The sequence below is a fragment of the Myxine glutinosa genome, chromosome 4 (assembly GCF_964187855.1).
Source record: "Myxine glutinosa chromosome 4, kmMyxGlut1.1, whole genome shotgun sequence".
NCBI lineage: Eukaryota > Metazoa > Chordata > Myxini > Myxiniformes > Myxinidae > Myxine > Myxine glutinosa.
The window spans coordinates 197,208,504-197,227,072 of record NC_136264.1 but is presented as its reverse complement, the minus strand read 5'-3'; the positions used below and the strand labels follow the sequence as shown (position 1 = coordinate 197,227,072).

Genomic DNA, 18,569 nt, shown 5'->3' with positions numbered 1-18,569 from the left:
CTATCATGTTGGAGGGGTCGGGAGGTATGGGGCTATCATGGTGGAGGGGTGAGGAGGTGGGGGAGATCATGTTGGAGAGGTGAGGACATAAGGGATATCATGTTGGAGGGGTGATGAGGTGGGGGATATCATGTTGGAGGGGTGAGGAGGTCGGGGTTATCATCTTAGATTATAGGTATACAGTCACGTGAAAAAGTAAGTACACCCCATGTAAAGTTTTGACTTTTTCAACACATTTCAACATTCATCTATTTGATCTTCATTTCAACAATATTGACAGATAAAGATGATATAATATAACAAATATCATGAAACATTTACATTTTGTAGTCCATTGTATAATTTAAATAAACATAAATGCAAATTTCGCATGTGGAAAAAGTAAGTACACCCCTACATTTATCACTACTTCAAATACCGAAAATTAGAATCAGGTGCACCAGCTCAGGTGCAAATGATTAGAACATCGTTAGAGAGGATCTTGGAGGAACCTGTTTTATTTAAACCTCAGACATTTAGTTTGGTTTGCTCTTTGTTGTTGAAGTGTGCGGCGTCACCATGCCTAGATCAAAAGAGCTCTCTGAGGCCTTCAGAAAGAAGGTTATAGATGCCTACGAGTCTGGGAAGGGATTTAAAGCGTTCTCCAAACAATTTTAAATCAATCATTCGACTGTCCGTAAGATCATCTACAAGTGGAGAAGATTACAAACAACTGCCAACTTGTTCAGGCCAGGCCGCCCCAGCAAGTTCAGCCCAAGAGCAGACCGCAAGATGCTGAAAGAAGTCTCTAAGAACCCCACAATGTCATCACGGGACCTACAGGTAGGTCTTGCCACTGTTGATGACAAAGTGCACGAGTCTACCATTAGAAAGAGGCTGCACAAATTTGATCTACATGGGAGGTGTGCCAGGAGGAAACATTTGCTGTCCAGAAAGAACATCATGGCAAGACTAAAGTTTGCCAATGAACACCGAGGCAAAGACCAGCACTTCTGGAACAATGTGCTCTGGACAGATGAGTCAAAGGTAGAGCTATTTGGCCACAGTAGCAGAAGACATGTTTGGTGAAAACCAAAGACAGCATTTGACCACAAGAACCTGATACCAACTGTAAAGCATGGTGGTGGAAATATTATGGTTTGGGGCAGCTTTGCTGCATCAGGGCCTGGGCAGCTCACCGTCATAGAATCCACTATGAATTCTTCATTGCACCAGAGGGTGCTTGAGGATAATGTGAGGCCATCTGTCGGAAAGTTGAAGCTCAACCGAAGGTGGACCTTGTAACATGACAATGACCCTAAACATACCAGTAAATCCACCAAGGAATGGCTGAAAAGAAAGAAATGGAGGGTTCTGGAATGGCCAAGTCAAAGCCCGGATCTAAATCCCATCGAGATGTTGTGGGGGGGATTTGAAACGAGCTGTGCATGCAAGAAACCCCTCAAACATCACACAGCTGAAAGAATTCTGCCTGGAGGAGTGGGCAAAAATTTCTCCCAGTCGATGTCAGAGACTGGTAGACAGTTATAAGAAATGCCGACTTGACGTTGTTTCTGCCAAAGGGGGCAATACCACCTATTAGAGCCAAGGGTGTACTTACTTTTTCCACATGCGAAGTTTGCATTTATGTTTATTTAAATTATACAATGGTCTACAAAATGTAAATGTTTCATGATATTTGTTATATTATATCACCTTTATCTATCAATATTGTTGAAATGAAGATAGTGGGGCGGCTTAGCCCAAATATTCAAAAGAATTGTGCATTTTGTGAAACAAGCACCAAATTTGGCACAAATGTACATTAATATGTTGCGAACATTTTCAGATATTGGGCCACTTGAAATTCCGTAATTTTTTTTTTCAAATTTTTTCAAATTTCGTAATTTCAAATTTTTCGGGTGACACCGTCACAATTTCGGTCTTCGAGGCCGGCCGATAGGCAAAGTGTGACCGGAAGGGACGAGGTTCTCCTGACCATGTGGCCCTCGATCTGGGAAGCGAGAGGCGTTCCATTAGTGGACGCGCCCCTCACGCCCGACTTTTGGGCGGCCCCGGCAGGCCGTTTGTTTTGACGTTCCGTGACAGGCCCCGCACCCCCACCTCCGGGCCGACCGGAAGCTTGTGCTGAGTACATCATACCTGAACAACTCAGTGAGGCAGAACACAGCAGTGCACACCAGGGTGACCCGTCCAGTGCATAAACCAATTAACCTGTCCACTGCAGGGCATATAGAAATGAAGTTATTTTCTGCATATAATAATAATATAAGTTCAGTTCTATATAACAATTTCTGTTATCACCACTACCACTACAACTACCACTACTACAAGCTTTGTCTGGAATTTTGTGGACTATCAGACAAACAGACATACAGACAAGCTGGGATCAAAACATTACCTCCTTCCACCATTGAGTGTAGAGGTAAACATCATGGAAATTATATCATGCCCTAGATTTAATTCATGCTTACCCATGTATTTGCTTCACTGGTTCACAAGGTCTTTTGCATACATGTAATTCAGACTCTCGTCTTCATTGCTGACCACACAATGTTCGCAACATATTAATGTACATTTGTGCCAAATTTGGTGCTTGTATCACAAAATGCACAATTCTTTTGAATATTTGGGCTAAGCCGCCCCACTATATCGGCCGGCCTCGAAGACCGAAATTGTGACGGTGTCACCCGAAAAATTTGAAATTACGAAATTTGAAAAAATTTGAAAAAAAAAATTACGGAATTTCAAGTGGCCCAATATCTGAAAATGTTCGCAACATATTAATGTACATTTGTGCCAAATTTGGTGCTTGTATCACAAAATGCACAACAGGTTTGCTATGCTGCTACACTAAGATCAAATAGCTGAATGTTGAAATATGTTGAAAAAGTCAAAACTTTACATGGGGTGTACTTACTTTTTCACGTGACTGTAGATGCTGTCATCCTGTATCGGCTGTAATTCTGGGGGGTGAGGTGCAGGGGTTTGAGGGCTATCATACTTTAGATCTTTATCAGACATATTCTGCCATTTTTGTATCATTTGACTTAGTTATTATACCATGTAAGGTAAAATGAAGGATTCCTTATTATCAACTTGACTTTGTAACCATTTGGCGTTTATTTTTGTCTTTTTCTGTCCTTGTTTTTTTTATATCTTTATTTTTACTAGGGCATGCCCGTACTATATATATGCCCGTACTATATATCTATCTAAAATTATATCCCCCCCCTCTATTTACATGAAATGGTTTGGTCCATTCGCAACGCCAAAGCGAACGGCGAACGGCTTGCGAGTACAGTGACAATCCCCCCCTCTATTTACATGAAATGGTTTCGTCCATTCGCAACGACCACAGAACCCCCCCCCTCTATTTACATGGAATGGTTTGGTCCATTCGCAACGCCAAAGCGAACGGCGAACGGCTAAATCGCCATAGCTCGGTAAGTACTTGTCCGATTAATTTCAAACCTTGAAAAGGCACATCCTCGGGTCCCCAGCAATATACCTGGCAAGTTTCAAGTATATCGGACCGGTAGTTGTCGAGAAATCGTTGTCGCATACATACACACACACATACACACAGAGATTAGTGGAATTATAGATAGATGACCTTGTTGCACACCGTCCTTTCCTGTACCATATCCAGGTGCTGCATGACGTCATCGCCAGGCCTGGTCCTGGTTGGTCTTGTGCGTTATTCTGTCTGTCTGTTTATTTGGCAGTCTGTCTGTCAATCACCTACAGGTCACAATTTTAAACCGATCTTCACGAAACGTCACCAGATTGTAGAGTTGGTCATAAGTAAGAAGCCTATTGATTTTGAGGTCAAAGGTCATCTTGAGGTCAAATTTCTAAAATTGTCATTTTTTATCCGATTGATTTGAAAATTGAACAGCATTTACACATTGAGTCACTGAATTGGGAAACCAACTATTTTTGATGTCAAAAGGTTGAAGGTCAACTCAAGATCAAACTTGTAATATCAATTTTAATCTGAAAAATCATCAATTTTAATCCGTTTGACCCAAGCTTTTGATTGAGATCGTCAATTTTAATCTCAATGAAATGGACAATTTGATGTATCCATGGCAACCTTTTTGGGGGGGTGGATTTTGTAAAGTACTGGGCTCTGCGTGACATCTACTTGTTGTACACCGCACCTTTCCTATGACATCTCCAGGCATTGCAAATCGTCATTGCTGGGCACCGAAGGGGGCTCGGCAGTGACGCACGCTGAAAGGAAGTACTCAATTTTCACTCTGGTTGTTTTCTTGTTGTACACCGCACCTTTCCTATGCCATCTCCAGACATTGCAAATCGTCATTGCTGGGCACCGAAGGGGGCTCGGCAGTGACGCACGCTGAAAGAGAGTACTCAGTTTTCACTCTGGTTGTTGTACACCGCTCCTTTCCTATGCCACCTCCAGGCATTGCAAATCGTCATTGCCGGGCACCGAAGGGGGCTCGGCAGTGACGCACGCTGAAAGAGAGTACTCAGTTTTCACTCTGGTTGTTTGTTTTCTTGGTTGTTTTCTTGCTTTCTTGTTTGTTTGTCCGGATGATATCTCAGCCATCCTTTGAGCTAGGAAGCTGAAATTTCGGCACAGTAGTGAGCAAGTTCTTTCTCAAAAACGGTATTTTTTGTTTTTTGAATAATCAATAAATTGAGGAGTTATTTAATTATTAGCGATTAATTAAGTACTTATTTAATTAATCAAATTTCCTTTCTCTTCTGCCCATTAACTCAGGCACCTTTTGAGTTAGGAAGCTGTTATTTGGACATGCCAATGACCAGGTGATTTGGCTGCAAAGGCTATTTTTGATTTATTAATTAATCAATTAATCGATTAATTATTTAATTATTCGATTAATGCTCAAAAAAATTTTTTTTTTAAGTTACAGATTCTGATGAAATAGTGGTAGTTTATGTGTTCTCTGACCAAATTGATCAATAATTTAATTTTTTTATGATTATTATTTATTTATTTTCATTATTAATCATTTATTTATTGTACACCACTCCTTTCCTATGCCATCTCCAGGCATTGCAAATCGTCATTGCCGGGCACCGAAGGGGGCTTGGCAGTGACGCACGCTGAAAGAGAGTAATAATAATAATAATAATGCATTTATTTTATATAGCGCTTTTCAGGAAGCCCAAAGACGCTTTGACAGAGTGCAAAACATAATGCATAGCAAAACATAAAAACAATTGCAAAAAAAGAAGAATCAATAGGGAAATATTCAAAGCACAAAGGAGGGAGAAGGAGAGGAGATAGTCAGGGGTTAGATGCTGTGGGTTAAATGTTGAATGCAGTGTTGAACAGGTGGGTCTTGAGTGATGTTTTGAATGTGGTGAGTGAGGAGGAGTCTCTGATGGTGTGAGGTAGCGAGTTCCAGAGGGTGGGAGCAGCGATGGAGAAGGCCCTGTCCCCCCAGGATCTGAATTTGGTCCGCATGGGGGGGGGGGGGGGGTGGGTCAGGAGGTTGGTACCAGCAGAGCGGAGGTTGCGGGTGGGAGTGTGTCTGGAGAGGACACAAGTTTAAGGCATATCGTCATTTACTATGAGTAGCATAAGTACACAAGTTTAAGGCACATTTTAGCAATTTCTGGTGGCCACATAAAATTCGTGATGGCTAATCGACTGAATGTAAAGGGCGTTTATATAAGAACATAACTGCCAAATGTGATGCTCGTATCATAATGTGAACGATTCAAGCTAATAATTGGGTGTTAGCCACCTATAACAACTTGATGATTGGGGAGGTGTGAGAACTTCCTGACAGTACTCTTACTAGTTCAGGATAACAACATGAACAACCATAGTAAGCACAGATTCCTACCAAACAATCCTGACTTTTACCAAGCATAAAATACTTAACACACTTTGGTTGATCAAGATCCAAACAAGAAGACGTCAAGCAGAGCACGATACTTGCAAAACACCACCCTCCCCCCCCCCCCAAAAAAGGTTGCCATTGATTCAGCAAATTGTCCATTTCATCAAGATTAAAATTGACGATCTTGATCAAAGCTCGGGTCAATAGGATGAAAATTGATGATTTTTAGATGAAAATTGATGACTTTGGAAGTTTGACCTTGAGTTGACCTTTGACCTTTTGACCTCAAAAATAGTTGGTTTCCCAATTCAGTGAGGCACTGTGCAAATGCTGTTCAATTTTCAAGTCAATCGGATGAAAATAGATGATTTTGGGAGTTTTTGGGTTAAATGTTGAATGCAGTGTTGAACAGGTGGGTCTTGAGTGATGTTTTGAATGTGGTGAGTGAGGAGGAGTCTCTGATGGTGTGAGGTAGCGAGTTCCAGAGGGTGGGAGCAGCGATGGAGAAGGCCCTGTCCCCCCAGGATCTAAATTTGGTCCGGATGGGGGGGGGTCAGGAGGTTGGTACCAGCAGAGCGGAGGTTGCGGGTGGGAGTGTGTCTGGAGAGGAGGTCAGCCAGGTAGGATGGGGCCAGGTTATGGAGGGCTTTGTAGGTCAAGAGGAGGATTTTGTACTGGATTCTCTGGGAGATGGGGAGCCAGTGAAGCTTGTAAAGGACGGGGGTGATGTGGTCACGGGTCCGGGAATGGGTGAGAAGACGGGCAGTGGAGTTCTGAATGTATTGGAGTTTATTGGTGATTATTGAGGGTGAACCATAAAGGAGGCTATTGCAGTAGTCCAGACGGGAAGTGATGAAGGCGTGGATGAGGGTTTCTGCAGCCACGGAGGAGAGGGATGGACGGAGACGGGCGATGTTTTTCAGGTGAAAGAAGGCTGTCTTTGTGATCTGTTTAGTGTATTTGTCGAAGGAGAGGGTTTGGTCAAAGATGATGCCAAGATTCCGGATGTGAGGGGAGGTGGATACTGGGAAACCGTCGATGTTGAGGGCAAAGTTATGGGTGGACTTGGTGAGCGTTTTTGGGCCAATGATGATTATTTCAGATTTATCACAGTTAAGTTTGAGGAAGTTGATTTGAAGCCAGGATTTTATTTCAGTGATGCAGTTTGTCAGGATAGAGTGGGTGGCGGTGGAGATGGACTTGGTGGAGATGAAAAGCTGGATGTCATCGGCGAAGCAGTGGAATTGGAGACCATGACGGCGGATTAAGTGACCGAGGGGGGACAGGTAAAGGATGAAGAGGAGGGGGCCAAGAACTGAACCTTGGGGGACACCTTGGGGGAGGGGAGCAGTGGGGGATTTGCAGTTATTGATGGAGATGAACTGACGTCTGTCAGAGAGGTATGATTTAATCCAAGAGAGGGCAGTGCCGGTAATGTTAAAGGTGGTTTCAAGTCGGGTGAGGAGGATGGTGTGATCGATGGTGTCAAAGGCAGCGCTGAGGTCGAGGAGGATGAGAATGTTGAGGTTGCCAGCGTCAGAGGAGAGGAGAAGGTCGTTGGTGATTTTGAGGAGAGCAGTTTCAGTACTGTGGTTGGAGCGGAATCCGGATTGGAATGTTTCATACAGGTTATTGGCAGAGAGGTGATGTTTGAGTTGAGTGGCTACAGCGCGTTCCAAAACCTTTGACAGAAAGGGTAGGTTGGAGATGGGTCTGAAGTTATTTAGGGTGTCAGGGTTTAGTCCAGGTTTTTTCAGAATGGGGGTAACAGCAGCAATTTTGAGGGATGGTGGGACGATGCCTGTAGACAGGGAGGAGTTTATTGTTGCAATGATAGGTGGAGAGAGAGCAGGAAGGGAGGCCTTGACAAAGCTGGAGGGGATGGGGTCAAGAGTGCAGGTGGCAGTTTTCATTCCGATGAGGAGTTCAGAGAGGTCAGTAGGGGAGACTGGGGAGAATTGAGACAGGGGATGGCAGGATAAGGGGGGGCAGGTGGTTTGAGGGGGAGCGGGTGCGGCGGTGGTCAAGCTGTTGTAGATGTTTTCAATTTTGCATTGGAAGAATGAAAGGAAGGAGATGCAGTTGTCTATTGTGAATGACTGGGTGGTGGTGTTCAGGGGGCTGAGGAGTTTGTTTATTGTAGAGAAGAGTGCTTTTGGGTTTCCGGAGCCAGAGTGGATAATTTGAGAGTAGTAGGCGGAGCGGGCGCGGGAGAGGGCATCTTTATAGTGTTGTATGTGGTCCTTGTAGGCCTGGGAGTGAACTGTGAGACCTGTTTTATTGCGGAGTCTTTCAAGTTGGCGAGCACGAGGTTTCATCAGGCGGAGTTCAGGGGTAAACCAGGGAGCAGAATGGGTGAAAGAAACTGTTTTGGTTTTTATAGGCGCAAGTTGGTCAAGGCAGGAGGAGAGAGTGTGGTTGTAGTAGTCAGTGAGGTCAGAAGGGGTGTGGAGGTCAACGAAGGGAGAAGTGGACATTTTTTCAGAGAGGGTCGATGAGAATGAGGTAGGTGAAAGAGCGTTTAGCTTACGGAAGTTGATAGTGCGATAATGCCTTGGTGCTGGGGTGGGGATGTTGATGGTCAGAGAGATGGCTAGGTGGTCAGAGAGAGTGAGGTCAGAGCCAGAGAGATGGTGCAAAATTAGTCCAGTAGAGCAGACAAGGTCCAAAATGTGACCACGGTTATGGGTAGGAAAGTTGACATGTTGAGTGAGGTTAAAGCAGGTGAGTAAATCAGTGAAGTCAGTGGTTAGCGTGGAGTCAGTGGAGTCCATGTGGATATTGAAATCACCAAGGAGGAGGATTGAGGGGGAGAGGGAACATAGCTGGGTCAGAAAGTAGGAGAAGTCAGACAGGAATGATGGGTGTGGTTTGGGAGGGCGGTAGACAACAGCCATGACTGACTGTGTGTGACCAGAGAGTTTAAAAGCCAGGTGTTCAAATGATGGAGCAGATGAGATGGAGATGAGGTTGGTCTTGATGTCTTGTCGGTGAATAACGGCAATTCCACCACCTCGGCCCTCCGAGCGTGGTTTATTGATGTAAGAATATCCATTGGGTGTGGTGAGGTTGAGCGTGTAGTAGTCCAGTGGTTGTTGCCAGGTCTCAGTGAGACAGAGAAAGTCCAGTTTCTTTTCCAGGATGTAGTCGTTCAGGATGAGGCATTTGTTGTTGAGGGACCGGGTATTGAACAGGGTGAGCTTGATGTTGTTTTGTACGGCGGGTATGAATCCAGGTGATTTGGCCAGGGTTCGCAGACAGGAGGTGCGATTTTGTGCGTTGTTGTGACCAGGTGTGTTGGGACGATGAGTGGGAGTGCGCTGAGCCGACCAGAGGATGGGGATGGAGTGACCTGATTGTAAATAAACAAACTTACGACCAGAGCCACGGTGAATGTACCTGGGTCGACGCAGGAGTCCATTCGATTTGATTGCAGAGATGCATGATGGGGTGGAGCGGGTTTTAAGCAGGAGAAGCCTTGCGGCGGAGTACCGCAGAGCCATGCCAGCAGGAGCGAAGGGACGAGCACGAGGCCAAGGGTGAGGAGGCGAAACAATCGTCACAACCCACGGGAGTGGGCCCGAGGAAACGGCGAAGGAGCCGAGCAGGTGAAGCCAGGAGCAGAGCCGGGACCATGCAGAGGGCAGACAGGAGCGAAGAGACGAGCACGAGGCCAAGGTTGAGGAGGCAAAGCGGCAAATGCAGCGGCAAACGACCGCCGCCGTGGTCTCAGTTTTTACTCAGTTTTCACTCTGGTTGTTTGTTTGTTTTCTTGTTTTCTTGTTTGTTTTCTTGTTTTCTTGTTTGTTTGTCCGGGCGATATCTCAGCCATCCTTTGAGCTAGGAAGCTGAAATTTCGGCACAATAGTGAGCAAGTCCTTTGTCAAAAACGTTTTTTTTTTTTTTGAGTAATCAATAAATTGAGGAGTTATTTAATTATTAGCGATTAATTAAGTACTTATTTAATTAATCAAATTTCCTTTCTCTTCTGACCATTAACTCAGGCACCTTTTGAGTTAGGAAGCTGATATTTGGACATGCCAATGACCAGGTGATTTGGCTGCAAAGGATATTTTTGATTTATTAATTAATCAATTAATCGATTAATTATTTAATTATTCGATTAATGACAAAAAAAAAATTTTTTTTTAAAGTTACAGATTCTGATGAAATAGTGGTAGTTTATGTGTTCTCTGACCAAATTGATTAATAATTTTATTTTTTTATGATTATTATTTATTTATTTTCATTATTAATCATTTATTTATTTTCTTTCTCATTTGGCCAATATCTCAGGCACCTTTTGAGCAGGGAAGCTAATATTTGGACATGAGTGACCAAGTGATGTGGCTATCAAGGATATTTTTGATTTATTGATTAATCATTTCATCTATTAATTATTTATTGATTAATCGATTAATTATTTATTGAGTAATCAATTAATTATTTAATTTTTTATAAATGACTTATTTAATTAAATTTCTAAAAGATACATCTTCGGATGAAGCACGAGTGGTTTAGTTATGCGATTAGCCAATTGATTATGAAAATATTTTGTGATAATCTTTTATTGATTTTAATTATACAATTAATCAATCAATTAGTGTACACCTCTCCCTCCCAATGCAGCCTCAATGAGCTGCACTGCGGTATTGCCGGGCGCCGGAGGCGCCCCGGCAATGCCGCGTTGCAGCATATTTAATTATTTGGCATGGTGCGGTGTACTTTGAATGTATCTGTACTTGTTTGTTTGTTGTACACCGCTCCTTTCCTATGCCATCTCCAGGCATTGCAAATCGTCATTGCCGGGCACCGAAGGGGGCTCGGCAGTGACGCGCGCTGAAAGAGAGTACTCAGTTTTCACTCTGGTTGTTTGTTTGTTGTACACCGCTCCTTTCCTATGCCATCTCCAGGCATTGCAAATCGTCATTGCCGGGCACCGAAGGGGGCTCGGCAGTGACGCACGCTGAAAGAGAGTACTCAGTTTTCACTCTGGTTGTTTGTTTGTTTGTTTGTTTGCTTGTTTTCTTTCTTGTTTTCTTTCTTGTTTGTTTGTCCGGGCGATATCTCAGCCATCCTTTGAGCTAGGAAGCTGAAATTTCGGCACAATAGTGAGCAAGTCCTTTCTCAAAAACGTTATTTTTTTTTTTTGATTAATCAATAAATTGAGGAGTTATTTAATTATTAGCGATTAGTACTTATTTAATTAATCAAATTTCCTTTCTCTTCTGACCATTAACTCAGGCACCTTTTGAGTTAGGAAGCTGATATTTGGACATGCCAATGACCAGGTGATTTGGCTGCAAAGGATATTTTTGATTTATTAATTAATCAATTAATCGATTAATTATTTAATTATTTGATGAATGACAAAAAAAAAAATTTTTTTTAAGTTACAGATTCTGATGAAATAGTGGTAGTTTATGTGTTCTCTGACCAAATTGATTAATAATTTTATTTTTTTATGATTATTATTTATTTATTTTCATTATTAATCATTTATTTATTTTCTTTCTCATTTGGCCAATATCTCAGGCACCTTTTGAGCTGGGAAGCTAATATTTGGACATGAGTGACCAAGTGATGTGGCTATCAAGGATATTTTTGATTTATTGATTAATCATTTCATCTATTAATTATTTATTGATTAATCGATTAATTATTTATTGAGTAATCAATTAATTATTTAATTTTTTATAAATGACTTATTTAATTAAATTTCTAAAAGATACATCTTCGGATGAAGCACTAGTGGTTTAGTTATGCGATTAGCCAATTGATTATGAAAATATTTTGTGATAATCTTTTATTGATTTTAATTATACAATTAATCAATCAATTAGTGTACACCTCTCCCTCCCAATGCAGCCTCAATGAGCTGCACTGCGGTATTGCTGGGCGCCGGAGGCGCCCCGGCAATGCCGCGCTGCAGCATATTTAATTATTTGGCATGGGGCGGTGTACTTTGAATGTATGTGTACTTGTTTGTTTTCTTTCTTGCTCTCTTGTTTTCTTGTTTGTTTGTCCGGGCGATATCTCAGCCATCCTTTGAGCTAGGAAGCTGAAATTTCGGCACAATAGTGAGCAAGTCCTTTGACAAAAACGGTATTTTTTGTTTTTTGATTAATCAATTAATTGATGAGTTATTTCATTATTAGCGATTAATTAAGTACTTATTTAATTAATTAAATTTCATTTCTCTTCTGACCATTAACTCAGGAACCTTTTGAGTTAGGAAGCTGATATTTGGACATGCCAATGACCAGGTGATTTGGCTGCAAAGGCTATTTTTGATTTATTAATTAATCAATTAATCAATTAATCGATTAATTATTAATTATTTGATTAATGACAATTTTTTTTTTTTTTTTTTTAGTTACAGATTCTGATCAAATGGTGGTGGTTTATGTGTTCTATGACCGAATTGATTAATAATTTAATTTTTTAATGATTTTTATTTATTTATTTTCATTATTAATCATTTATTTATCTTCTTTCTCATTTGGCCAATATCTCAGGCACCTTTTGAGCTCAGAAGCTAATATTTGGACATGAGTGACCAAGTGATGTGGCTATCAAGGATATTTTTGATTTATTGATTAATCATTTAATCGATTAATTATTTATTGGTGAATCAATTAATTATTTAATTTTTTATTAATGACCTATTTAATTAAATTTCTAAAAGATACATCTTCGGATGAAGCACGAGTGGTTTAGTTATGCTATTAGCCAATTGATTAAGAAAATATTTTGTGATAATCTTTTATTGATTTTAATTATACAATTAATCAATCAATTAGCGTACACCTCTCCTTCCCAATGCAGCCTCTATGAGCTGCACTGCGGTATTGCCGGGCGCCCGAGGCGCCCCGGCAATGCCGCGCTGTAGCATATTTAATTATTTGGCATGGGGGCGGTGTACTTTGAATGTATCTTTACTTGTTTGTTTGTTTGTTTGTCCAGGCGATATCTCAGCCATCCTTTGATCTCGGAGGCTGAAATTTTGACACAATAGTGAGCACGTGCTTTGGCAAAAACGCTATTTTTTGTTTTTGGATTCATCAATTAATTACTTGATTATTATCGATTAATTAAGTACTTACTTATTTTCTTTCTCATCTGGGAAATATCTCAGGCACCTTTTGAGCTAGGAAGATGATATTTGTACCGACAATGACCAAGTGATTTGGCTGTAAAGGGTATTTTTCATTTATTGATTAATCAATTAATTATTTAATTATTCGATTAATGACTTGATTGGTTTTTTTTAACTTACAGATTCGGATGAAACGGTGGTGGTTTAGGTATTCTATTAGCCAATTATTGATTAATAATTTAATTATTTTACGATGATTATTTATTTATTTCCATTATTAATCACTTATTTATTTTCTTTCTCATCTGGGCGATATCTCAAGCACCTTTTGAGTTAGAAAGCTGATATTCGGACATGACGGTGACCAAGTGATGTGGTTATAAAGGATATTTTTAATTTATTGATTAATCAATTAATTATTTTATTAATTACTTCGTGTAAGGAATCAAACCTGGGGTGGACAGCTCAAATGTGAGTGCACTACCTCTTTTTTTTTTAATGTCTTATGCAGCACGAGGTTGCGAGGAAGCATCATTGGCTGAGGGCGTGTCTGTGCCACTGATGCAATGCACTCTGCTGGTTATGGCAGGAATTTTTAATTACCCTTCGCTCGCGAAGCAAAAGCCAGGGTTAGGCATTCGGGTGCGTATGTGTGGCGTACGTGCGTGTCTGCATTTTAAAAATTAATTTTCACTACAACCGTTAGTCCGATGGACATGACATTTTGACCATAGGAGTGCCTCCTCCTGTATAATTTTATAATGACAATTATGACATCATAGGTCACGTGGCATGGGCGCCATCTTGGAAAAACCAAAAAACGTCGCCCCTCTATATCTCTGAAACCGCTCCATGGAAAAAATTGAAGCATGGCTCATTGCAAAGAACTTTGCATGGGGAATAAGTGATGGTAACGGTGATGTCATTGGTGCCTTAATTATGACGTCATAATTTGACACGGACAACGCTTAGCCTGATCAGTTTGAAATTTCTTGAATGTGATCTGACACAACAGTTATATTAGAAAATGTAAATTTATGATGTAATCGATCACGTGGTCTGGCAGCCATATTAGATCAAAGAAAAAAAAACCTTCAAAAACAAGAGTTGGCTTGCACCAAGTTGACTGCGCAGGGTAAGTATTCTATGAATACCATCGAGTTTGTTAATGGTGCCAGTGATAGCTCACCTACTCTTCGCGAAAGACACAGTGGGATATTTAATGTCCACCAACAAATCCTGGCAGATGTGACACCCTTTCTACATTCATCCAACGGACAGAACACACATTGATGAATCACCGTGCCTGAGAAACAACATTGATGAATCACCGTGCCTGAGAAACACCAAGGTGACAGTTTGTAGCTGGGTCGGGATTCAAACCCAGGCTAGAAAGCTTAGAGGCTGGTGTGCGTACCTCTAGTACCTCTAAACCACCCTGTCAGCCCTGCACTACCTCTGAACTATCCTTTCAGCTGTTCGCTACATTTACATATTGATGCTTTATACATTGATATAATGGACTGTCAAGAGAGATTGAAGATAATGGTTTGAGAAACTCCCATTCGTCTGTTGTGTTTGCATTAGGTCTGCCGTGGATATTAGGTCTGTCTCTGCTTGATAACCCCACTACTAACGACCGTTGGCATGTTTCGTGAGGAATCGTGTTGTTCCTGGATCCTTTCCATGAATCCTGCGGTTATACAGCGGCAGTATTCTACCATCTATTTTACCATCATCTGACAATCTCACTCCATCTGCTGCTCGGTCTCTTTGATCAATTGGCAGTTGCTTGCACTTCCAACACCTGTGGGTGGGGATGGCAGTGCGTGGGTCCATATTGTGATTGACCATGAATTAACGTGATTGTGGAGGTCATCACACTTTCTGCTGAAAGTTTATGTAATCGGGGTTTCCTCGAACCATTGAGGCACTGCGCAGTTTTTGTTTCTCCTTTGGATGCGATGCGATTATGGTTGACGTTCACATGTGGAAGTCATCCATCTCCATAGGTCGGCCACCTTGTAGGCAATGCCGCGCTGATCGGTCTCCCCTGTCTCCAGAAAATAAACCCACTTATTAATTTGCTATTTAAATTATTCTGTTTCTCTTTCTCATTGGCAGTGAGGCAAGTAGTCGAGATGTGATCTCGATGTTTGGTCGATGGTGAACCTCCTTTTGGGAAATTTCACAAGATGGAAGTCGTAGACCATAGTTTTCTTGAAGGAATGAACATGGTGCGTGACCTTTTGGGTGAAATGAGACTGGATAAATTCAGGACATTGTTAAAAATAAACCCCAAAAAACGTCAGGAAGTAAATCCTTGGGTGCTTTCATGATGTTTTATTTTCGGCGTAGTGAATAATTGGGAAGACCACATAAGCTAGAACGGCACTCAGTAGAGTGCAAACCTCCGCCAGACCGAACAGTTTACGTTTTGTATCCTACTGATCGGTCTGATCTGAATCCAGACCATTTATACTTGTCACACACCAAAATCTAATCAGCTTGTTCTTGTCACCTACCCAACTCATCCACCAAGTTTTGTCATCATCCGTCCACAACTTTTTGAAATATCAAGCTATATATCGTTTTTGGCCCCATCTCCCAGTGGTGAACAATCACTTAGAAATTAAAATATATATATTGGATCCGAATCCGGATATTCACCAAAATCGGATGAATTTTTCCGAGTCACACACCCAACCTATCGACCAAGTTTTGGCCAAATCAGTCCACAACTTTTTGAGATATCCAACTCACAGACAGACAGACAGACAGGGGAGAAAACAACCTCCATCCACCTTTGGTGGCGGAGGTAATTATTTATCAAGAGATTGACACACCAAGCTCGCCTAGGGGCAATACAGGTTTGAATCAAGTCCTTAACGGATCCATACTACCCACATTCTCCATTCTAGTATTCATAATCGTTTACATCACTAGTAAAGGTGGTGTCAAAATGGTTTTCCCCCATATATGAAGTAATGGTCCTATGCCAGTAGAAACTCAGCACAGATGTGAGTCCTTTTCACACTTTCCTGGCATTGGGTGATTTTGCTGTTGCCTTTGCAAACATTTTATCAAAGGTTCATACATTTTATCAAAGTGAACATTTCAAACATTTCATGTCCCCTTCCCCCCCGACCACTTAATTGGTGTGTTTAACTAGTATAAGTAAGGCCAAAGGTAGTACAGCCTTTGTATAAGAGTGGACCATGGCTTGTGTTTCCACAGGTTGTCTACGGCCTGGCAAACGTCACCTGCAAGTGCCACGGTGTCTCGGGTTCTTGCTCACTCAAAACCTGCTGGCTTCAACTGGCGGACTTTCGTTCAGTGGGAACCCAACTCAAGGAGCGGTACGACTTGGCGAAGGTGGTACGGGTGACGAGAAAAGGTCGCCTTGAACCGCGCAACCGTAAACTTTCCACGCCAATTTCCACCGACCTCGTTCACCTGGAGTCTAGCCCCGATTACTGTTCTCGCAACGGCAGCAGCGGCTCCCTGGGTACCGTAGGTCGCGAGTGTCACAAAAGATCAGCGGGAATGGATGGCTGTCAGCTTATGTGCTGTGGACGTGGCTACGACCACTTCAAAGTGACCGTGACCCAACGCTGTAACTGTAAGTTCCATTGGTGTTGTTATGTAAAGTGCCACCGCTGCACTTCCGACGTTGACCAATTTGTGTGCAAGTAAACGCAAACCTGCGCCGTCCGTGATTGCCAGCAATCAAAGACCGTGCGAGCCTCTTGGACTGAACTCCCGTGCTCTAGGCCTGAAATTAACAGGAAGCTGAAAGTGACATTCACAGCACGCGTACTTGCAAGGAATGCTGCTTTTATGGCCAAATGTGAATACAACTGCCTTAAGGTCGATAGTCGCCAGATACAGACTGTACTACTCAATGCAATTGACTTGTCTAATGGGACCGAAAGACACAGCGAAAGATACTATTTTTGTTTTGTATTGTTTAATACCCACTAAAGAATTGTTCTTTGAGCTTCATATATTTATACTGCCCTCATGAACATCTAACCATGTACCCTGCTGTACGGGCAGAGTTTAATGAGGTCTGGAAGTATTTTTTAAAAGCAAAATAGTTTTGAGTTCTTTAACAAAAAATAACGGACATATAAATGTTACCAATATCAGTATGCTTTGTTCCTCAATCAGTATTGGTATTTAATGCTTCTGTGGTACTGCATTCATCATACAACTGTCGTTATGGAATGATTCTTTTTCTTTTTTTTAAATAATCAAACCATTGCATTTAAAACAGTTTATATTATAGTCTCTCCTGGAGCAATCCATTCATTTCGGGAGAGCATTTGTGTCATTTAACGTTATGGAAGAAAAGGGAAAAGCAGCAATGGATGAATGAACTGTCATCTTGTGTCTTCCCCCGACCCTGCATTCCTTCAAGTGTGCTGCCCATGGTCATCCCATGATTTCTCCCATACCGCTCGTCCTACTCCCGCTCCCGTTGTTTTCTGCAACTCATCCGCTCACTCATGTGTGGCCGCCCTCTGTTTTTCGGCTCCTTCGTGAGCATCGATTTCTGTGTACCAAACAATGTGGTGATGACCGAGTGACAGAATAGTTGATTTCATGTTTTATGCCCAAAACCTTAAACAGATCTAGACTTATTAACCTGCGCTTATAGTCGTGTGATCCACTAGACCTCATGCATGAGCCTACAAACGGAGACTTTTGTGGGTTTTTCAGCAGCAATTTTGGGAAAAGGCAAAGGGCCTCACTCGAGTGTGCTCAAAAAGCTTTGGGAATGGAATATTAATAACGCGCACAGACACAGGAGAAACAGGTTGAGATGGTTTGGTCTTGTGTTGAGGAAGGATGAAAGTGACTGCTTGAAAAGAGTGATGGAAATGAATGTAGAAGGAAATAGAGGACGGGGAAGACCGAGAAAGACTTGGCTAAAGATGGTGGAAGAAGAAATGTGGGCAAGGGGGTTAACAAGGGGAGATGCAGAAAATAGGGCAAAATGGAGAAGATTGTCAGGGGACCGCAAGGCTAACCGCCGCTCTAGCAGGGAAAATGGCCTTAAAATGCCTGTTGTTGTTGTTGTTGTTGTTGTTGTTGTACAGACACAAAGTTACCGTTTATTTTCCATTGTCGTAATTTTTTTTTTTTTTTTACTGCAAAGCACTTATTCTGTTTGTCTTTCAATGAATAAAGTTACGAGAAAACGAAAATTGCTCTGAATGGACCATAAATGGATAACCCGTCTCGTAATTCTGAAAAATTTGCAACTTTGCATTTCCAATCATCAATTGGTTAAATGCTTAGAATTATTTCAGCCTGACAAGAAACTCCACAGAGGAATGGCATTGTCACGTGACCGGCGCATTGATAGGAAATGGGAATTGACTTCATCTGCTGGCAACTTCTGGATTGCATTATGCTTGTTGGTATTCCGTTGTTCTGTGTAACGCTGTGCCGTAAGCATTACGCTGTGTGGGGTCGAAGCTAAATAAGCTCGGGTTCGAGAGTAGATCAAACCGGGGAATCATCGATACATGACGTCATATATTTGCTAAAAATCATTTCCAGCTGAAATAAATATCAGTTGAGGTTTGATAAGGGCCCAAGAAACAAGAAATTGA

At 41.8% G+C, this 18,569-nt stretch overlaps 1 protein-coding gene across 8 annotated transcripts in view; it reads left to right on the top strand.

Annotated features, from left to right (window-relative positions):
* LOC137425615 (protein Wnt-5b) overlaps positions 1 to 18,158 on the top strand; it is a 472,266-nt gene extending 454,108 nt beyond the window's left edge. For all 8 annotated transcript variants that reach the window (XM_068114220.2, XM_068114218.2, XM_068114213.2 and 5 more), the window contains one exon: positions 16,183 to 18,158. In XM_068114220.2, the coding sequence (XP_067970321.1) occupies positions 16,183 to 16,641 (459 nt within the window). In that variant the 3' untranslated portion in view covers positions 16,642 to 18,158. The remainder of the gene's footprint in view (positions 1 to 16,182) is intronic.
* Positions 18,159 to 18,569: the final 411 nt, after the last annotated feature.